This window comes from Podarcis tiliguerta, assembly GCF_965153285.1.
Source record: "Podarcis tiliguerta genome assembly, chromosome: 7".
In the NCBI taxonomy this organism is placed as follows: domain Eukaryota; kingdom Metazoa; phylum Chordata; class Lepidosauria; order Squamata; family Lacertidae; genus Podarcis; species Podarcis tiliguerta.
In genome coordinates, this window is record NC_139540.1 from 59,919,205 (window position 1) to 59,939,503 (window position 20,299).

The 20,299-nt window shown below is 43.3% G+C and overlaps 2 protein-coding genes across 9 annotated transcripts in view; one reads left to right on the forward strand and one right to left on the reverse strand.

Annotated features, from left to right (window-relative positions):
• The window catches only part of LOC310681601 (TBC1 domain family member 7), a 37,363-nt gene that overhangs the window by 12,915 nt on the left and 4,149 nt on the right, over nt 1–20,299 (forward strand). The window contains exons 10-11 of one of the 3 annotated variants that reach the window (XR_014513394.1): nt 1,914–1,977; nt 3,024–6,837. The exons of 1 other annotated variant lie outside the window; for it this stretch is intronic. The gene's annotated coding sequence lies outside the window, so the exon portion shown is untranslated. The remainder of the gene's footprint in view (nt 1–1,913; nt 1,978–3,023; nt 6,838–20,299) is intronic. One more of the 3 variants, XR_014513396.1, reaches the window with a different exon arrangement.
• The window catches only part of PHACTR1 (phosphatase and actin regulator 1), a 242,258-nt gene continuing 225,755 nt past the window's right edge, over nt 3,797–20,299 (reverse strand). For all 6 annotated transcript variants that reach the window (XM_083449478.1, XM_083449475.1, XM_083449479.1 and 3 more), the window contains 5 exons: nt 18,327–18,382; nt 16,825–16,886; nt 9,222–9,362; nt 6,707–6,783; nt 3,797–5,356 (listed from right to left, as the gene is read on the reverse strand). In XM_083449478.1, the coding sequence (XP_083305604.1) occupies nt 5,341–5,356; nt 6,707–6,783; nt 9,222–9,362; nt 16,825–16,886; nt 18,327–18,382 (352 nt within the window). In that variant the 3' untranslated portion in view covers nt 3,797–5,340. The remainder of the gene's footprint in view (nt 5,357–6,706; nt 6,784–9,221; nt 9,363–16,824; nt 16,887–18,326; nt 18,383–20,299) is intronic.

Consider the following 20,299-nt stretch of genomic DNA (forward strand, 5'->3'; position numbering starts at 1 on the left):
CCTATCTGGCACAAGAGTTGAAATCCAAAACTTACGCAGGGCAGCAGCTTGGGGAAGGGTGCCCTAGATAACCAGCCTCATGTTTCCTGTACCCTTTGTGTTTGGAAAGAGTCTTTTCCACCATCCCACCCACTTGTCAACTTTAACGGTGTCCCAGTCCTCTGTGCTCACCTCCATATTGATGTTCCTCAGAATGTTAGTACTTTAATACAATAGTAGTGTTATATAACCCATTATTACATTAGACCATGTAGCGTATCCTAACTGGTTAACCAGCTGAAGCATGCAGGGTAGCAACTGTGCCCATTTTAGATGATGCTAGCAGAATATTGACCACCCCCCCCCCCCACATTTCAGCCTTCTGCTTTATTAATTTGGGAAACTGTCAGTCTTGCAGAATGCTCAGCTCTCCCAATCCGTGTGCTTCGACCGCAGATTACTTTAATATGGCAGAGAATGTGGTCAGTACAGTGGTACCTCGGGTTACGTACGCTTCAGGTTACAGACTCTGCTAACCCAGAAATAGTACCTCGGGTTAAGAACTTTGCTTCAGGATGAGAACAGAAATTGGGCTCCGTTTCAGGTTAAGTACGGACCTCCGGAACGAATTAAGTACTTAACCTGAGGTACCACTGTAGTTGCTTTCTGATAAAATCCCTATTTTATTTTTGACTGATGTTGGTGTTAACCGTCTTCCATCAACCGTGTCAGTTAGTGCATGAATGCTGAGACGCACAGCTGTAAACCACTATTTAAAGCTCAGGTGCCAGACTATTAAAAAAACCCCCAGAAACCCCCAAACCTTTTCCTCTGTGGCACGCTGGTGCTACTTGAAGTTGATGCGATGAGATAAACGAGCTGTGCTGAACTTTTCACACGAACAATAGCAATTTTAGATCAATGTTTTTTAAAGGCTGCAAGAAGCCTTCTGCAGTGTCTAGAAGTCAATCAAACGCCGCCATTTAAATGTCAGTGGAAAGTTCACATCTAATCACCCTGTTGTACGTACAAAGAGTAAGATTGCAGAGAGAATTTTCCTTTTGTGCGTTGTGTTACTCAGTTTGTGGCATGTTCTTTCATCAATAAGTCTGTTATGTGTTTAGGGGTGGGAGGTGATGAAAGCAAGTAAGCCTTTTGGTAGAGACCCAACTAGTTATGTAGAATCTAGGGTTGCCATATATTCAGAAACTTTTTGGCTTTTTTTGCAAAACCTCGAAGAAAAAAAAGCTAGATTTTCGCTTTTTGAAATAGTGCACTGATTGCCAGGGTTGCCATAACTATAGTGTTTCGGGTTTTCTTGCTCTTTTTCATAAAATGAAAGGCCGTGCCTCATTTAGAAAGAACAAATTATAAATTTTCTTGTTATAATAAGAAGCAGGGCTTTTTCCCCCTAGCTGGAGCCCACCAGAGCTCAGGTGGGTGCCATTGCCATTCTAAGAGAAGCCCATGTGGTGAGCTCTGGCACCTCTTTTTCTAGGAAAATGGCACTGATAATAAGGTTCTGTCAGAGTTACACCAGTGTAGCTTTGGCGCAGCCAAAGCCAGAGTTATTCCCGAAAAAGCAGTGTGGGTGGTGGCGGCAAGGCGAGACTTGCTCCTTTTGGCTCTGTCACATGACCTAGCAAGTTACACTGGCAGAAAGGGTGTTCCAAATCAAAAAATGGTGTGTAAGATTACACCAGCATAATTTACCTTGACATATATTACTCTGGCTTCCTATAGTTTGGATTGCTCTGCCAGCCACTCAAACGATGCTGATTTATACTTCCTGGTTATCTGTGTTCCTTGTTACGTTTCCTGCACGCTAGAGGGAGCAATTCTGCAGAGAAAGGGCCCCTTTGAGCTTTTAGCCACTATCATGTTGCTGTTCAGCATTCAGTTGGTTCTGGTTTGTTGTTGTTTATTGCTTGTAGTGAGACTCAAGTTGCTGTTTAGTGGCCTGGAAACCTAAACAGGAAGGAAGGCAGCATATTCGAGGTAAATAAATTAGATGTCACTTCCGTGCAGCTTGCAGCCCTGCATCATAAATAACTGTAGAATCAATAGCAGGCAAGGAAAAAAAGACCACATTTTTTCTTTTAAAATGATTTTTTTTTTAAGAAACTGCATACATCAGAGACAATTTAAATACCATGCAGTTTCAATATGTACAAAAACCCTAGGATGTAGAGATTCAGTTTTAGTGTTTCCTCTAGGTATTTACATTTTGTTCTGGTTTTTACTTTCCCCCCCATACAGCCATAATCTGTTAAATTACAATACTGGAAGATCACAGGTTTGACTGTCACCACATTCACTCCTATACAAAGACAAAACTATGTACATACACTTGACTTGGAGAGTAACTGGAAAATGCACTGGTTCCAGAACCACTGAGATGCTCAGGCGTACCCTTCCCTTGCTTTTCTGTTCACACAAGAATAAAGTTCGGCTGGATGAACAGGCGGGCGCAGGGAACAATTTTCAACCCTGTTTGCCATATGCAGCAACATCATCTGTGCCCTTTTTCAAATCACTACCCTTTGACAGATTTTGAGGGAGGGAGGAAATGGTTTTTGTCCATGCAGCAAGAGAAATTGCAGCTCTGTGCGAGATAACCTTCATCTGCATGTGAATCATAGAGGCATATTTAAGTGAATGCAAAAGTTCACTGCTCATGCTAGGGGAAATAAATGAGACATCTATGCAACCCCTGCTGAAATGAATGGAAGCAGGATGACAGTAAAGCCCATCTCCATAGATTTCAGAGGGAAAGCGTTGCATTAGGCATTTGTAGTGGAGTGCACACTTCCCGTCACCTGTGATCACTGTGCTAGGGGAACAGCTGAATGGCTCTGCTGCAGGCAAGGCAAGCATTAAGCAGACTTGAAAAGTAAGCCATTTTTCAAATGAAAGTTTCGCTAGATCCATTTCTATGTTACAGGGGGAAATAAATATCCATTTGTTTAGTGCTACTTTTTGGAAGTGAATACAGTGCATTGCCTTGATCCAATAATTGGCTTCTTTCTTTGTTTGCATGGTAGGGACACTGAGGTTTTGGAACAGGTATTTTGCACACGCAAGCCTGCTAGGAACCTGCCTGCCTGCAGAAAACAAGCAAATTCAATGTTCCATGCAATAGCCCATTGCATGCAAGTAAAGGAAGCCGCTAAGGGTCAGCAGAGTGGACCCATCTATTTCCTAATGTACCTATGGGCACGACGGCAACACAGTATGTAGTCACTCCCAGATCAGCTCAGTGGTATCTTAATGTAGGGCAAGGGGGCATCTTCAAAGAAGTGCCACTGTACTAGCTCAGGAAGATGCTCCTTTGCACGTGGATAACATTGGGCTGAGCGCTAGGTCTTGAAAAGCTACAAGACTTGCATTGTGAATAGGCTCCCCAATTGCGTGTGTTAAGTGCTAAAGTGATAGCCCAGCCCACTTGGAAATTAATGTTGGCAGAAATGTGGGGAAAGACTCAGCATACTTCTTTAACCAAGTGTATCACAAATCACAGTAAAACCAGAATAAGTGGTTTCACTTGCACAGAATTTGGCAATCTTATTGTTAGGAGGAAATGTTCTACCTTGTCTGGTTTGTAACCGTAGCCATAATCCGTATTTTTAACTGGAAGGCACACAGGAGATAAACCAGCAGGTAAATCGATCCCTTGTGTGTCCTCCAAGTCACACAGTAAAGAATGCTGAGCCTTGTCCTGTGCTTCAACGAAGAAAACAGACCCATAACCACACCTTGTGAATCCCCTGGCATGCTACCACACAACTGTTGATAAATGCAAGGTACTGAGGATCTGTAATATGTAAAAGCTTTTCACAGCATTGTGCCCACCCACTAGCTGTGGTGCCCAGTGATGGTGGGGAATGCCTTATCACCCCAGTGTAGCCTCCTCAGCTAAAAAAAGTAAGGGAAAAAAAGTGCACCACTAAATAGGCCTGCTTTTATTTGACTCGGGCTGAGGAAGAGAGAGGGCCTTTTTCCACGGGGTGAGGAGAACATGCAGGTTACCAAGTGTTCTGTTCAAAAAGAAAAGTTATGCTGCCCTATACAAACTTAACACCAGTGGAAAAGTGTGAGAAGTGAACTTCGCTTGGGAGAGGCATGCTCAGGGCTCAGCTGCTGAAAGAGAGTGGGGGTTCCTTACCAGGAGGCATCAAATTGGTGGGCTTAGCCAAAGTGCTATCAAAGACAGGGATCTGGAACACTATCCAGTGTGCAAGGGTCATCCTATTAAGAGAAGAGCCAATGCCTTAATAACAACAAAAAAGAAACCCCTCCACAAATCCAATCCAAATGCTTTGGTTCTCAGTATCATGCTGGGACATTCATGACAACATATTTTGTTATTTACACCAGGTAGTGTTCTACACAACAGAAATCCCAGCTCTTAAAAAATAAACGTACCCATGCGCACAGAGCATGATCTTGAGCTCCTTTCCTCTCTGCACTGCACACCTTACGGAACCTGCAGCATCTAAGTAAAGTTGGCGTGCTGTATCAATTTGGTTAACTGGCAGAGCTGCTCTGCCATCCAGCCTCTTTATGCAGGTGTAAATGAAAGCAGGAAGTTACCAAGCAGGGCAAAAGGCATCCTGACTCGTTCTGTCCGTAAAGGTAATAAGCATGTTACTGAATATCCCTGTAATAATCGGCAACAATTTCAAAACATCACTTTTTGCAGCAAAGGGGGGGAGGGGGGGGTCACTTGAATGAAAGAGATGGGTGACAAGGAATCTTCTGGGCGTTTCCCTCACAAAACAAATGGGTGACAGCCAGCCAGCCAGCCAAGAGATCCTCCAGGGATGATTCTTGTGAAGTGTCAAAGATAGGTAGATCCTCTGAGCGGGTCTTGGCCTTCCCCCGCATCTTTCTAAGGTGCTCTCAAACAGAAAGAAGTGTTTGCTCAAAGTGTTGACCCAGAAGGATGGTAGGCCTTGTCTGAGCTTTTGTCCAGCAGGTCTATGCCCAACACCAACTGCCTTCAGCTTTCTTTGGAGACAGATGGGAGATGCTTGAAGGAAGACGGGATGCATTAACGGCTGATCTTGGATGAGGATGGGGAATCCACACAGCAGAGTTTCGAATATGAGTGCCAACTCCTGGCCCAATTCTTGCCATGGGTGGCTTCGGTTGCTGAAAGTTGTCCCAACATGTCTCATGATGTAGTTCTACCAAGTACAGGAAAACACAAGCTTCCCTGTTGTCGTCTTCTTCCTCCTCTTCTTGGTTTTTAAAAAGGCAGTCCAGGAAATTTACATTGTACATTAACAGAGAAGTGAATGGTACCAGCACTTATGGTTCTTTCCAGATATGTTTTGAAGATGGTGGAGTGCTCAATTTCTATGGTCTATGAAACCTAAAATTAAAAAAGGGGACGGAGAAGGAAAAGAAAGTAAATCCAGTTGTGTTTGAATGAGTCAACCAATTTGATGGTTGCATATTTTTCCCCAAACATTCAGAATCATGACAGAGCTTTGGGTCTGAAATATCCAATAAAAACCTAATCCCTCAACAGTCCTGCGAACCATGGAGAAGTGAGTTGGGAGTTGCTGTGGGAATGAAGAACTCTCAACAATTCATCCTGATAGGTGGAATGGCACATAGCAGCCTTCTCCAACCTAGTGCCCACTGGACATTTTGAAGTAAAACTACCATCAGCATGCTGGCTGGGGCAGACGGAAGGTGTAGTGCAAAGTATCTGAGGGGGGGCACTAGGTTGGGGAAGAACTGGGTAGCAGAAGGACTGCCAGGTTGTCTTCCTGGGAATGGAAGAGGTTAATTCTACCCAAAGCCACTGTGACTGTCCTAGCTGACTTGCACATTCTAAGAATCCTCAATTATATTCCTCCACCAGAGAGTCATTCATACATAAAACTACCGTGCAACTGTTGTGTGAACTACACTGCAATATGTCATAAGAGGTTCCCGGGGTCTTTTATTTTACACAGTATTTCACTCTCATAAGAGCTCCTTCATCTGCCGCAAGAGAAAAGCAACACATACACATATTAAGTCTGCCCATTACTCATTTCCATAATGGCACAAAGATCTCATTACCTTCCTAATGATTTTATAATAGGGGCTTATTGGGGGTTTGTGTAAGTGGGATGACTCAACAGCATAAAAATCAAGATGGGTACAAATAGACATGGAAAACGAGCCCTGGTGGTTTCCTGTCACAGGGTTAGGAGGGTAGGATTCTGTGTTCAAATAGATAAGAGGTTTCCCAGTATAACTGGTCCATACACAAACACACTCCATGCAACATTCAATCCTTTGGTCTGACCCAGCAGGACTCTGCACAAGTTCTTAAATTCTGTGATACAAAGTTGAGTGGTACATCAACATTTTCAGAAACAGAAATGGAGCCCTTTGTTATACATCTGGAAATAATTCCAGGGGTAAACCACCCATTTTTGCATAATAATAGTAAATATATGTATACACCATTCCTGCCATGTTTTTGCTTCTATGGAAATGAAGCTGCGAATGTAGTTGCAAATTTCATTGTATACAGCCCAAGGCAAGCCTTACATCTAGTAATACTACAGATCAATAGTATACAAAAAAATTAAATACATACTGACAATGAAGGGCTCCTGGAGATTTTTTTTAAACCAAATATGGGCCTTATGCTGATGGAGTTTGTACTGGAAATCTGCTTTTTCAGTCATTTTTAATTATTATTTTTAAAAAAGCATCTCACCTTGTTAAATGCCTGCTTAATTCGTGAACTTCCATTTCAGTGCTTTTAAACTCATTGAGCTCTTTGCGAATTGCCGCCTGCAGGGGACAAAAAAGAAGCATGTAAATATACAGCTGAAAAGCAGTCTGAAGGTACATTCCACTTTTCTAAATTATGAATAGATGGGTACTAAATGGAAAGTGGTCCGTCTCTTACCAGATCAGTAGCTTGCTAGAGCCACCGCTTGGAATGTGATACGTTATAGCAGCCTGGGTGACACTTGGGATGCTCACCTGTCAGTGTGTTGTACACCTGGATCCAATACATATTGACTAGAAGCAAGGGCCACGGTCTAATGGGACGTTTCTCCCAAGTATGCATGCACAGAATTGCTGACTATTTTAAGAAAAGGATAACTATTCTAGCTGCTGTGAACAGGAAGGAAATTAATTCTTTAGATATAAGGGTAGAATTTAGGGTTAAATCTAGTGAGAGTAAAGCAATTGCCGAATTAGGAGAGATAGATAAAAGACTTTCCCCCAAAAGGCATGGACCATGGTACACTCTCACCAAATATGAAAACAGGAACCTCGTGCAGTTTTTGATCTTCAAAATGGCTTGTGCTGTAGAAGGCAAAAACTCATGCACCTGTAAATACTGAGTGTGCATTTGACACGTATGATGGCTGCATTTTATTTCAAAAAGGGGGGGAAGAGTCCAGGTTGGATGAGCTTTTGCCTGCTAGCCACAGAAGAAGCCATGAGGCAGAGACATACCCTTGTCCTTTGCTGGTGAGTTTGGTACTCATTCCTAGTTCTTACACACTGGACTTTGGGAACACAGATCTGCCAAACATAAATCTTCACACCAACCAGGAAAAGGACAGATTTAATGGAGATCACTCTGCCCGAAGGTCATCATTACTTAAATCTCTACTTCAATCTTACGACCTGGGTCTTTTGCTGCTAACGCTGATGAAGACCCAACAACCTCAGACCACCTTTCAATTTCTGCTAGAGATTCTTCTACATCAATCTAATAGTGTCAAAAGAATTTTCAAAAGGGGTATATCACATCTTTCAAGACGAAGTCAAATCTTGTCCGTCAGGAGCATGGGCAAATACCATGGAGCATTAACTGTCTCCTTTTAGTGAAAGCTGTCAGTTTGACTTTCCTCCAAGCTGTGATAAAGTATCCTCACAAACAGGAACAGACATGCCACTAACTGCAGGAGGACAATCAGGCTGCAAAGATGAACTATCCGGAAGAGTGCACATGACCTCTTCTTCTAGCACACAAATGTTGAGTGATTTATAATGTATCTGTGTTATCTCCTGTGCTGCTTATTTTTCGCTGTAGGTTCTGTGATGGCAGAAATCCACACAGAATCAATGGGGGCTTGATAAGCTAGCCTGTGTCCTGAGAGGCCAGATCTAAATCAGATCTAACCAAGACTGCGGTTTTTAAGAGAGCTGGGTGTGGTTTGAAAGGGGTAACATTTTCCATGGAAAAATACCTTTTATTCTACTGTCTCCAGTCAAACAGTTTGGGAGATTTTAAAACTATGTAAGATAGGTGGTGTGTTTGTAAGAAGGCCTCTTTTTGTAACTCAAGATACTTGGTACATTAAACCAGATATTAAAGAGACCACTGGGATTGAGAAAAATGATTGACAAAACACAGGCTGCCTAAGCTTATCACCTTAAGAAACACAGACCTTATTGATGCATTGTCATTCCATGGCTGAATATGTGGCAAGCCTGAGTGCCACGGTAAGTAAACACAGAATAATTTCTTATCTCAGTTCTGTGGTATCCTGTACAGAAACAGCTTGCAAAATCTATTCCTCCGGTGGAATTGCTCAGCAAAAAAATGCATGTAAGTGTTGTCAACAAAGTATTTCTCAAATAATTACAGGCTTGATTTCCCTCATGCCAGGTTTGGTGATGGTGTAAATGTCCCACAGATTTTATTGGAATTAATGCAAATTTAAGCAAGTGTAAGCTAATGTTTGTGATGGGAAAATTAAAGAGACTTGGCAGGAAAAGCACACAAAATCCACTTGTGGCTCCATCAAACAGGCATGTTTTAAGAAGCAATTCTTTTGCAAATTCCTTGTATGAGCTGACCTGAACTGCCCCTCCTGGACTATTGTGCAGATCTGACCACAGTCATCCTTTGGTTTTTGCACTTCCCCAAATTTTCTGATGCAATTTTTGGCTCAACAACTTATAAAAATGTGCACATCAAGATAAAAACACACTTAAGCATTAGTTCTTTGGGAGAAAAGATGTTCAAAAATGCATATTTAAATATGAATTTCTGTGCACTGAAGAACCATAGATTAATTAACAAATGGGATGAATCAGACTTATGCAAGGACATTGTGGAGCACTGCAGAGGGTGCTGGGCTGCAGCTCCCCTCATCAGTGACTATGGACCGTGCTGGTTGGGGCTGATGAAAGTTACAGTCCTACGTTAGCTACCCCTGCGTTAGACCAATGCTCAAGTCCAAGGCTTCCCCTAAGCTACGTACCTTGTCAGCAGCTGTGAGCCGTGTCCATGGCTTGTCCGCCCGCCTGTCGTAGTCCTGAGCATCTGCCACTTCCACATAATCACTAAAGCGGATGAGAATTTTCCTTTCGCGCAGCTCTTCTACTGTAGGCCTTTGACTTAGCTGTAGGGAAAAAGAGAAGTGTTCTAAAATGTCATTCTTCCCCAAAGCGATATGCTGATTTCTTGCGCTGACCAAAGGGAAGGGGAGAGGGGAAGTTAAGAGAAATGCTGCTTTATTTTCCAGTTCCTCATCTGTGTCCAGTGGCTGGTTTTTAACCGCTGTTTCTGCCATCTTAACATTAGATGTGAGGCCACCAAGAGACATCTCTTGTACTAAAAGGCTGCCTATTATTTCTGAATACCGGACTGAATACATTATTTCTTAATTTCACGTCCACCACTGATTCTTCATAACTCCATCAAACGTTGAGGGAGTCCAAGACAGGGCACCTTGTTAAAGTGCCTTCTTGGTGGTGGCATCGTGGATGTGCAATGCCCACTTTTCAAAAACTAGAGAAAACTTACCTGATCTGTCAGACTGTAGGGACACATGGAGGCAATTAACACTGCTTTCCTTGCTTGCTGTTTATGACTGCATTTATTTGATTTCATGGTTAGCACATAGTTTTCATACATTTTGGCAAGGAGGTTGTTCGTAAATATTAAAATAAATAAATCTGACAGTTCCACATTGTTCTGAAAAGTTGACTGAGAAGCGCAGCTGCTGCCTCTTCTGTATGTCATACTGTTGGAGAGGCTAACTGGTGCAATGAGACCCCAAAATGACAATCAATTGGTGAAGTGATGCCAATATATATTTGAGCAAGGACTCTGCAAATATGCTCACAGCTCCATGTCAAACTGATGCCCTGTTCCTCAGGGTGCTTTGAAGCAGTTGGAACATGCATACAAACTGATTAAATATTTCACTTCACCCATTACTGATGTGTTGTTTCTGAACAAGAAGTACAATTACAAATGGCCTGATCAGAGGCACGGCATCTAATACAACCACCCTTAACAGTGACTTAACAGTGTTACTCAGAATTATTGAGGAGGAGTATATGGGGCAATAGTCAGATATGCTGCTGGTGGCTGGAAGCTTAAGGACATCAGCAAAATTGGTCCCAGTGATTCAGCAAAAGTGGTTGCTACAGGGGTTACACAAACCCCTATTTTCTGTAACCCCTGTAGTATTTTTCAGAGATATAGGGTTGTATTAAGGTGAACACAATACCAGTCGCTTCCCCTTCCTCCCCTCCCTCCTGCAGCTCCCTCTCCTCCCCCTCTCTTCAAAATCTGCTCTAGAGCATTGGACCCTCTGCGGGAGATTCTGAGGCCATGCAGGGAGCTGAAGGGGGAAGGAGAGGAAAGGAAAGCTAGAGTTGTGTGAGTGGAACTCCAGTCGTGCTGGGTTGGATAGAGCCCAAGTCCTTGTAGCTAATGCTGTGTCACAATGCACATGCAGAAAATTCATTTCACTGTCGGCTGCATGCAACAGGCCTCTTGGGTGGAAAACATTTTTCCCGTCTAAGCATTACGAAGCGCTTATGAAGCCATGCCTCTTTCAGACATGTGCTGCCTAGAGCAGAGTAATAATTCAACTCTAATAGAGTGAAAGCCCCCAAGCAGGTTATAAATACAACCAGGGACTATAGCTTATATTTCTCATCCTTCAGTGCATAGGTCACCAAAAATACCCTTGTTGTGGTTTTTTGAACAATGCATCTAGGCCTGCCTGGAATCTCTGTTCCCCTACCCATTCCTTTGAGCTTGAATCCTAACAGTTGAAAGCATCTCAACAGAGACCAGCGGCATGGAACCTTTTTCAGAGGACTGCATTCCCATCTGGGAAATCTGAGGGACACATGTAGTGGGTGGAGCCAAAGTCAAAGGTGGGCGGAGCAATACATGTAAATGTTAGCGATGTGAAATAGGGCTGGTTTGCACACACCTCTGGCTTTATTCTCCAGCCAGATTTCTGGAGTGCAAGGATATATTCCAGCCAGGCAAAAATACAAGGGGTTGTGGTATAATGAGAGTCTCGAGGGCCAAGAAGACAGGCTTGGAGGGACACACTTGGCCTCCTGCTCCTGAGGTTCCCAACTCTGCCATAAACCAAGAAAAGATTGCCGGCAACATCCCTGTGCAAGGCTGGCAGATTCATTATTTTTCATCTACAAAACAGTAGCCTCATTCTATGCGGCCTAAGTGCATGTGATCTTGTGCTTCCCCATTACACAGTGACAGCTAAATCTGAGTTGCAAACATCACTGAACTACAAAGAGGACATTTTTATCTTTGCTGCTGCTGCCGCCGCCGCCATCATAACTCCACAATGATTTATTTATTTTACATGCAGTCCTAAACCAAATAAGCAACAAGTCCCCTGAAACCTGACACTGGGAATATCAAAGATGGATTAAAAGCTTGTGCACTCAAAAGTAAATGTGGCGTTCCACCCTCTCTGCTCATGTGATGTTTCCCCACCACAGCATAAATTAAGGATGAAGTGCCAGTGTTATCACCCAGTTCAAAGCTTTGGGCTGTTTGTCACAGATTCTGGATGCTATTCAAATGTAGCGTGCCTTTGAAAAACGTAATGTTCTTATTTATATTTTTGTGACGACAAGGGATCAAAAAAGAAGAGCTTGTAAGCTAAATATAGACTTAAAACAATGATTTAGACTGAATAGTGAAGTCACTTTCTACTGTCATCAGCACATTCTGTGTTTTCAGGGAATAAGAGAAAAGTGATGCTTGAGTACAGGACAGCAGGAACTTTCACACTGATCAGACTCTCTGGAGCTGAGATGGGCAACTTTAGGGCCTGCGGGATTATATCTGACCTATTAAGGGTTTCCCCCCAGCCTGGGCACGTGACTGATTGCTCCAGGGAGCGATCTTTAGTGGGAGGGATATGACCTGTGGGTACTGCTTAGTCCCTGCTCCAGAGGAAACTGAGCTAGGTGAACAAGTCTTAAGAAAGCAAGAGTCCCTTGTCATGAACAATTACAACTGTGATTTTAAAGCAATTAACGTGTCTTGTGATGGTTGGGAAAACGCTAACGGAATGAAGCCTTTGAACAGAAAGGAGGAAATGCTTAATCTGCTTTGTAAGGAAATGAGCTCGGGTTCTATCCAGTTATCTGACTGAGGCTTTCATCGCCCATCCATATAGGAAGCTTCTGATATTTTGGGTTAATGCTTTAGAACACGATTGGGAGTGAAGATGTCCTATATATAGACTGTGGCACAGCTCAAGCTGAACCTGACCCTAAAATTCCCTGTGTACTCCCAGGGAGCCTCACCTGACACCTTCGTTACATATCTTTAGGCATCAGGCAAAAACTTTCCTCTACAACCAGGCCTTTGGCTAATTAAACAATCTATATGGCCTTTTAAATTGGGGTGGGAGTAATTGTTTTTGCTTGTTACTGTGTTGTACATTTTTGGGTTTTTTATGTTGTTGTGCATTTATGTGTTTTTTTATATATTGTAAACCATCCTGTGATCCTCGAAGGTTGGTATAGAAATTTAATAAATAAAATAAACTATAAATAAATAAGCAAGATAAAAAGCAAGTTTGAAAGGAACAGCTATGGTTCCTTCAGAATATAGCTAAGCAGGGGCTGAAGGCTTGGAGCAAGTACAAGTTACTACTAGGGGCTTAAAACCATAATATTTTCACTGAGCATTAGTCTGCCCTGTGGCCCTCTGCATATCTGAAGCATTAATTCCACTCCAAATGTAGGGTGTGGCACAGAATTCTGCCCAAGATCAAGATATCTAGAGCAGCGGTTAAAAGGAATATGGGCAAGAACTGAATCGCAGCAGCAGCTTGTATGCATGTATTAACAGTGCATGACACAAACAGCAAAGGCCACTTGCTCTCTTGCCAAAGCTAGCAGCATTTGTCCATTTTTTCCATATTATAGCACATGCAAAAACACCAATGAAACGCATTCTCTCTCAAGTAAGATCTTGGACGCTTTTTACACAGTGGACATTTTCTCTCTTTCACAGCGCTTCCATGTAAGGAACAGACTTCGTTGATGCCTTTGACAATCATGAAAAAGCACCCTTGAACTTGACTTTGATTTCACACCAGTATATAAGCACAACCCATTGGGGATTTCTGGTGCCTAAGCTTTATGGCACAAATAGGGAGCTGTGCGGGAGAACATTCCTTGGCACAACTCTCACTCATTTTAACAAAGTGTGTTCAAGAGATGCTCCCAGTGTTCTGCTCTGACTGTTCCAGTGAAGCAAGCCTGCTGGGTATATTCAGACAATCCCTCACTGTTTCATTAGCCTCACTTGGCAGTTCTAACTGTATGGCTAGAACTGAGTGTTATGCTCCCACAACACCACAGAAGTCCAGAGAAGGAAGGTGGTGATAGTACTTGGCTTTCCATTTAGCTGGACCCCAAGGGCAATTGGTTGGCCAGATTCACCAAACGAGATAGCACAACAGTTATGATGTGATAAATCAGTGCTGGGGACTTTTCCAGGTGTTGTTGGATCAGAACTCCCCTCTGCTCCAGCCAGCATAGCCAATGGTCAGGGATGATGGAAGCTGTAGTTCTGCAACATCTCGACTGCAATGGGATCCTCACCTCCGCAAAAAAATAGTTGTCTAAATCTCACCAGAGCTATCTATGCTACTATAAGTAGCATGCCTCATTGGTGGTCGACCTTCTGGGCAATAGTGCCAGAGTATAAGATAGCATGTACCAGGCTCCTACACACTGCACAGAATATATGCAGCCCACTCACTGTGCCTTGGGGTGCCTCTCGACTACATTCGCCTTGACCTGTTGATCCAGGGAGCAGGCAGCAATGCTCTGCCTTTGCTAAAGACAAGTCGGTTTGCCTCCCAGGCCCACTAGGCGCAATGCAAGCTCTCACTGTCTGTGTCATCAGCTGGCTACAGATACCCTCAAATAGCCACACCTGTGCTGTGGCTTAAATACATAAAAGCTGTTCATTTCAAATGTTGATACTAAGCCAATTTCCAGTCCAGTCCAATATCTCACAAAGCTGAATTCCCTTGGTTTCCAAAACATGGGTGGGGCTACCATGTGAAGCCACAGTCCAGGAATATAAAATAACATCCTGTGCAAAATGTCTGCGAGAAGCATGAAACGTGGTCTGACATGCTGAGAATTTCCTTGGTGTTTCAGCTATTACTATGACAACAACTCAGGTGTTGATAATGTCCTGTCGCATTACCCCTTCCCTCTTTGTTGCATCAGCACACCTGTGTCTTGCAGGATTCAGTGTCCAGAGGCAGAGAATCCAATTTGTAGCAGCACAAAAACCTCCTGCCTATTTGGCTTTAAGACGTGGTGGTGAAGGCCGAGTGTGTCTTAGACGGGGCCAGGAGTGGCACAGGGAATTCTGCCCCTTCAAGTTTCTTTGTTTTCGATGAGAAACACAATTTATCCAAATTAACAGCAGCTTCTGTTTTCTCACCTAATCTCCTCCTCTGGCTGGTCACACCACTTTCAAGATCCCATTATTTCTAACACTCTGCTGCTGCTCTGAGACAACAGGAGGTCAACGAAGAAAATGACTGACCTGCAAATCATTTGCTAGCATTGTTTTGCTTTATAAATGAAACAGAGGCACAGAGAGAAAGAGATTGCCTTTATGCAGCTGGGGTAATGAAGTTATGTAAATAGGAAGACAATAAGCTGCCTTATATGGACTCAAACCAATGACCCATCTAGCTCATTACTGCCCACACTGCTGGGCAGCAGCTCTGCACAATTTCAGACAGGGTTCTCCACCAGCCTACTTGGTGATGCCGGGGACTGAATCTGGGATCTTCTGCATGCAAAAAAGATGCTCTATCACTGAACTATGGCCCTTACCCATCCTGAAAATGTGCTCTGGATTTCAGAGGCTGCAGGTTAATGTGCACAGTCAAGCCAAAGTTAAGCACTCCCACTGTCCTAAACAGCATTCCAAGATGCTTAGGGCAGCATTCAAAGAAAGCACTTCCATTAGTGCAAAGACTTGTGGCTGTGCAGTGGAACTTCCCCTCCCTCTCCTCTCAATGCATGTGTGGCACAATGGTTAGAGTGCTGGACTATGACCTGGGAGACCAGGGTTTGAACCCCACACTCAGCCATGAAGCTTACTGGGTGATCTTGGGACAGTCACTGTCTCTTAGCCTAACCTACCTCTCAGAATTGTTGTGAGGATGAAATGGGGAGAATGAGAACTACGTACACCACTCTGAGATCCTTGGAAGATAAAGGTGGTATATATAAATGTAATAAAGGAAATAAATAAATGCAATTAAAAGTTGCAACTAAATCTATCAGCTTACAAGAAAGAGTGATTTGTAAAGGCCTTTTTTCATGAGTTCAGGTAAATATGTGTTGACCGTGTAATTTTCATGCATTAGAAGGTTTTCCGAACTTTTACTAATAGTAGATAAATGTTCTCTCAAAAAAACTTACACTGTTCTCTAATGATTTATTCCCATCTGGTTCAAATGTGACAAATAACCAGGCTTTCATTCTTAAACATCTATTCTTCAGTTTAATGTATCACTAGTGGCGTTGGGGAGATGTCGCATTCAACAAGAACAGAATTAGGCTAACGCTGAGCGCTTTTGAAAAAAGCGACACTCTAAACCTTCACAAAGCATTTCCTTCTGCACAGCCTAGTATTTCCTTTTTGTGTGGTTTTACTCTAAAGGAATAACAATCACCTTTTCCTTCTGGAGTAGTACTCTCTGTGCCGCTTGCTTTTTGATGCCTGTCTGATCTTGAGAAGATAAATTTAGCATATGAAGATTCACGCACAAATAGATAAATGTGTCTTGTGTGATCTCTTACACAGACTGAAAAACAGGAACTGCTATATACTGAATGGAGAAGCATAGCTGCATGTGAGCTTACACCATCATGCATACATGATAATGTGTAATGGATGCATGCAGTATGTATGACTAAACCCTGCAATTCTCTACCTCGAAAAAACTGATGATTACAGGCATAGGCTCACTGACTAAACCAACCAGCTCACAGAAGAAACTTTGCTTCTTCCTGGTCAGCTTCTTCCTGGTCAGCTAGGCCAAGGTTTGGCTGAGTGTGTCATCTGAATTCAGACTTATGCTTAAGCTACCTTCTTGCTAATCATGAGCTGTTTGGACAGTATGCAAAGCCAAACCTTGGTTTAGCTGTCACACTATGCTGAGCTAAAAGGGTTGGGAAAAAGCAAAGGTGGTGTAAGTTCCTCTCTGGGAGACAGCACATCCACACACTTTTAATAAGCCTTACCTGTTTCATTTACCATGAGGTGCAAACCAAGGTGACCTGCTAAGCACTTGACATTTTTGGAGCCCCCAAGCAGTTAGTTGAGCCCCTGACAAGCTGCTTTCAGCTACAGACAATATTTAAGCATTCTTTCTAAAGAAGCTAGTGCAGTTTTTACAAACTATGCTCAGCCTTTTTTTAAAAAAACACACACCCCAAAACAGAGACAAAAATGGCAAGGAATTAAAACATTCAGTTAAAAGCTTTAAGGGCCCCCAAGAATGGAAGGAAGTAGCAGCAACTTCTCACCTTGCGTGTTAATCTTCTCTTTATCTCCCGTTTTTCTTCCTGCTCCTCTTGCTCATTCCGCGCTGGAAAAGATTTACAGTGTTGTAGACTGGTTGTACACGTGAAATATGAAAAATCTGGCAAGCACTGGGATGGGGTTATTGATATTTTGGTCTTTCCCTTCTTTCCCAGGGATGCCTGGGAGCAGTCAACTTCCTGCTACTTCTTTCCCAACACCTTCCTTTGTACACCTTGCAAAACATCCAAATTCTTTTTCCTCTGGCTAAGTGCCGGCATGAATTTCATTCCTTTAACTGGGCTCAGTTCATGCCAACTATTAGGCTGGGAGCCAAGGGGCTTTCTCAGCCATTACCTCTGTGCCTCAGGGTCTATCAGCTGTGGGGAGAAAGAGAGGAACGATACCACTGCCAGCCTCAGTGCAGAGCACAGTGATAAGGCAAGCAGCTCAGGGTTCAGTCTGATGTAAAATTTTTGCTTTTATGAAACAGCTTCTGGAAGGAGTCCCAGAAGCATTGCACAGATAAGAAGAGAGTTTGTGGCAATGAGCGACCCATGCAACTTGGTTGCATCTGATCCCATGAACTCCAGCTTTGCAAGTCTCAAAGCTCAGCATCCTCTATGGGACCCATCATTACATTCTTTCAACTATATGCAGTTACAAACATCATTGGTTGCAAACTGTTACAGCTGATGCAGCCAGTGAAAAGACGTAAATGGGCCTATTTTGCTGATTTATTTTTTAACCGACAGCAGGAAAATAGGTACCTGGATAGACATCTCTGCGTACACAGACCTTTGCTTTCGAATGCCTTACATGTGCCTGGCAAAGTCACCAGATTAAGTGTTTGTTTAGCACATTGTTGTTGTTTTAAACAGTATTTTTCCCCAAAAAAGAAAAAAAATTGAAAAATTGCTTTGGGGAGGCTTTGTAATTGTCAAAAGGGAGAGCCAATTAACACTGTGCACGTCCTTAATATACAAAATGGAAGAGTGGGTTTTCCCTAAGTGCAATCCTTAAATGTACTTGTATATCTGACCTAAAGGAGGTGAATGCGGAGCATAGTAAGGAGGCCACTCAAATCATGTGCATCTCGACAAATCCTTAGCTTCCAAAAAGCACAACCTACTCATTATAACTCAGTTGCTAACTACATCAAGCTTAGACATACAGGGTGGTATCCAATGCACTGTAGGGATGCAACCCAATGCACTTTTACCTGGAAATAAATCCTGCTTAAATCAGTGGAACTTACTTCTGAGTAAACATGCACAGGAGTGTATTGCAAAAGAACAAGAGCATAACCTGGACTTTCTTGGCTGACTACTTGTGACTCAAAGATGTTTCAGTACCAAACATCCTGCTTTGAAGGAGGACAGTAATAAAAGGGCAATGAAAACCTGCTTGTCTCTAGCAGAGAGAGGGGTGGAGCTGAAGGGGCCCTTTGCCCGGAGACCCGAGTACGCCATCTCCCCACACCCCTCACAAGCTTGCAGTTACTCACGTTTGAGAATGTTCCTCTGTTCCAATTCTTCAGCAGTTGGCCTCTGGCTCAGTCGTCTGTGGAAAAAGCTCAGGATCAGTTTCTGGACCATATCATGCCCTCAGACATTCAGTGTGGTCCTGAGTTACTCTTTGCCCCATAATGCAGAAACTGGGAAGATGACTTTGCCCTGGCATGATGTGCCCTGGTAGTTTCCTTCCTGCTGCTGACCAAGGGGAAACCAAACCTGCCGTGTCATATCAGGAATGCCTCTACCATCTCCGCCTCAGGCTAACTGGCTGAGAGATAAGATGCAGGTGTCTCAACGTGTCACCTTCTTCCCTCCCTGCCTTTGCAAGCACAACAAGCTCCGCTCCGTGCTCTTCCTTCCCTACGCTTATGTGAGCCTCCAAACTGTGGCCTGCTTGTCCAAAGAGGCAGTGAAACAAAGGCGGCTAACAGCCCAGAAACGACGTCGAAGCACGGTTAGAACAATAATGGCTCTTCTTTTCCTCCTCAGTCCTCACTTTCCCTCTGAAAACCTTTATGCAATTTCTTAATGATGAATTAAGTGGTCAAATGCACTTTCTCCTACCAGCGTATATTTTGCCTACAACAAACACAAGCATTTGGTGTAAAGGGCAGTTGCAAAGCAAGCATATTCTAGGACGTAAGAGCAGCCGAGGAGCTGGGGGGAAAAGTGATGTAAGAAAAACATAGATGGCTGCGAACAATGTTGTTCCCAACTCGCTGCGACATTCAATAGCAGTTTTGTATCTGGCTTGAAGTAACTCATTCTCCCTAAGGCCACAGATGGTTATTAGTGCTGTGCTGAAAGCTGTCCTCTACGTTTTCAAATGCTTTCTTCCCCTGAGAAAGAGGCTTCCATTTTTCTGCCTCATTGTCAGGGCACCTTAGAATTTCTCAGCAGGTGAGGGGGTTTCAGCTTGCCTTACTGTTGCGAGGTGGTCAAGGGTGATGCGTGTGTGTTACTTTCCAGTAAACATTGCTCTAGCATTCTGCAGCCTCCCCAGCTGCCCTCGCTTCCTGATTTGAAAAATCCCCTTCGGAGAAATTACCCCCTGGGCTTCAACTGGAGCGATGGCACCAGGGAAGGCTACAGAGTGCAGACCACCAGTGAGTAATTCATCAAATGATAAAGGGATACTTAACAAGCAGCCCTTGCCACCTTAAAAGTGAAGTAAGCATGATGAAAATCTTGCACCCTACCCATGAGAACTTCACAGAAATCTTATCTTCCCTTTGATAATTTTCAATTATCTTTTCTCACTAACTTATGGAGTATACTTAGGGAGGTGGGAAACACAGGAGAATTTTTTGGCACAGCACTAATGATTACTCAAATATAATTTATCTGCAGTTTAGCTATATAATTTATCTGCAAAGCTTGATCTCCAAGGGTACAAACCTGCAGGAGGTTCTCCTATGCTAAGTCCTAACCCTATGAATGGAACTACTTGCTCTGCTCCCATTCATCTCAATGGGGCATGTGCAAGAGAATGTCCCAGCAGATTGTTCCTAGTGGATTAATTTGGCCATATTGCCTTTGTATTTGCTGGCTCCATAGCCTCTTTGTTTTTTTTTGTTTTTTTGTATTTTAAAGGTTGAAGTGAGGGGGGAAAGTATTTGATCCTTCTGGGCTTCTGGGGTTTTTCCTGTTGTTAGTCTGTCTCTCACAGCTACAATAAACCTACCATTAAAATTATGGACTGGTCATTTCTTCGTCAGATGGCAAACGGGCAAATTTAGCAAGGGATCAAATATTTTTCTCCCTCACTGTATATGGGAAACACCAGTTCCAGTGGGACCCTCACCTGTAGTTCAGACTAGGGGATGCCTCAAGCATTTGATCAAGGGTGCTCACAAACGCTGACCAAAAGCCTCTGATCAGATGCTTGAGAGCAGGATTGAGATGAGCACAGACTTGTGTGCAGGGCTGCCTTCTGCCCAGTCCTATAAGGTGCCACTTGCAC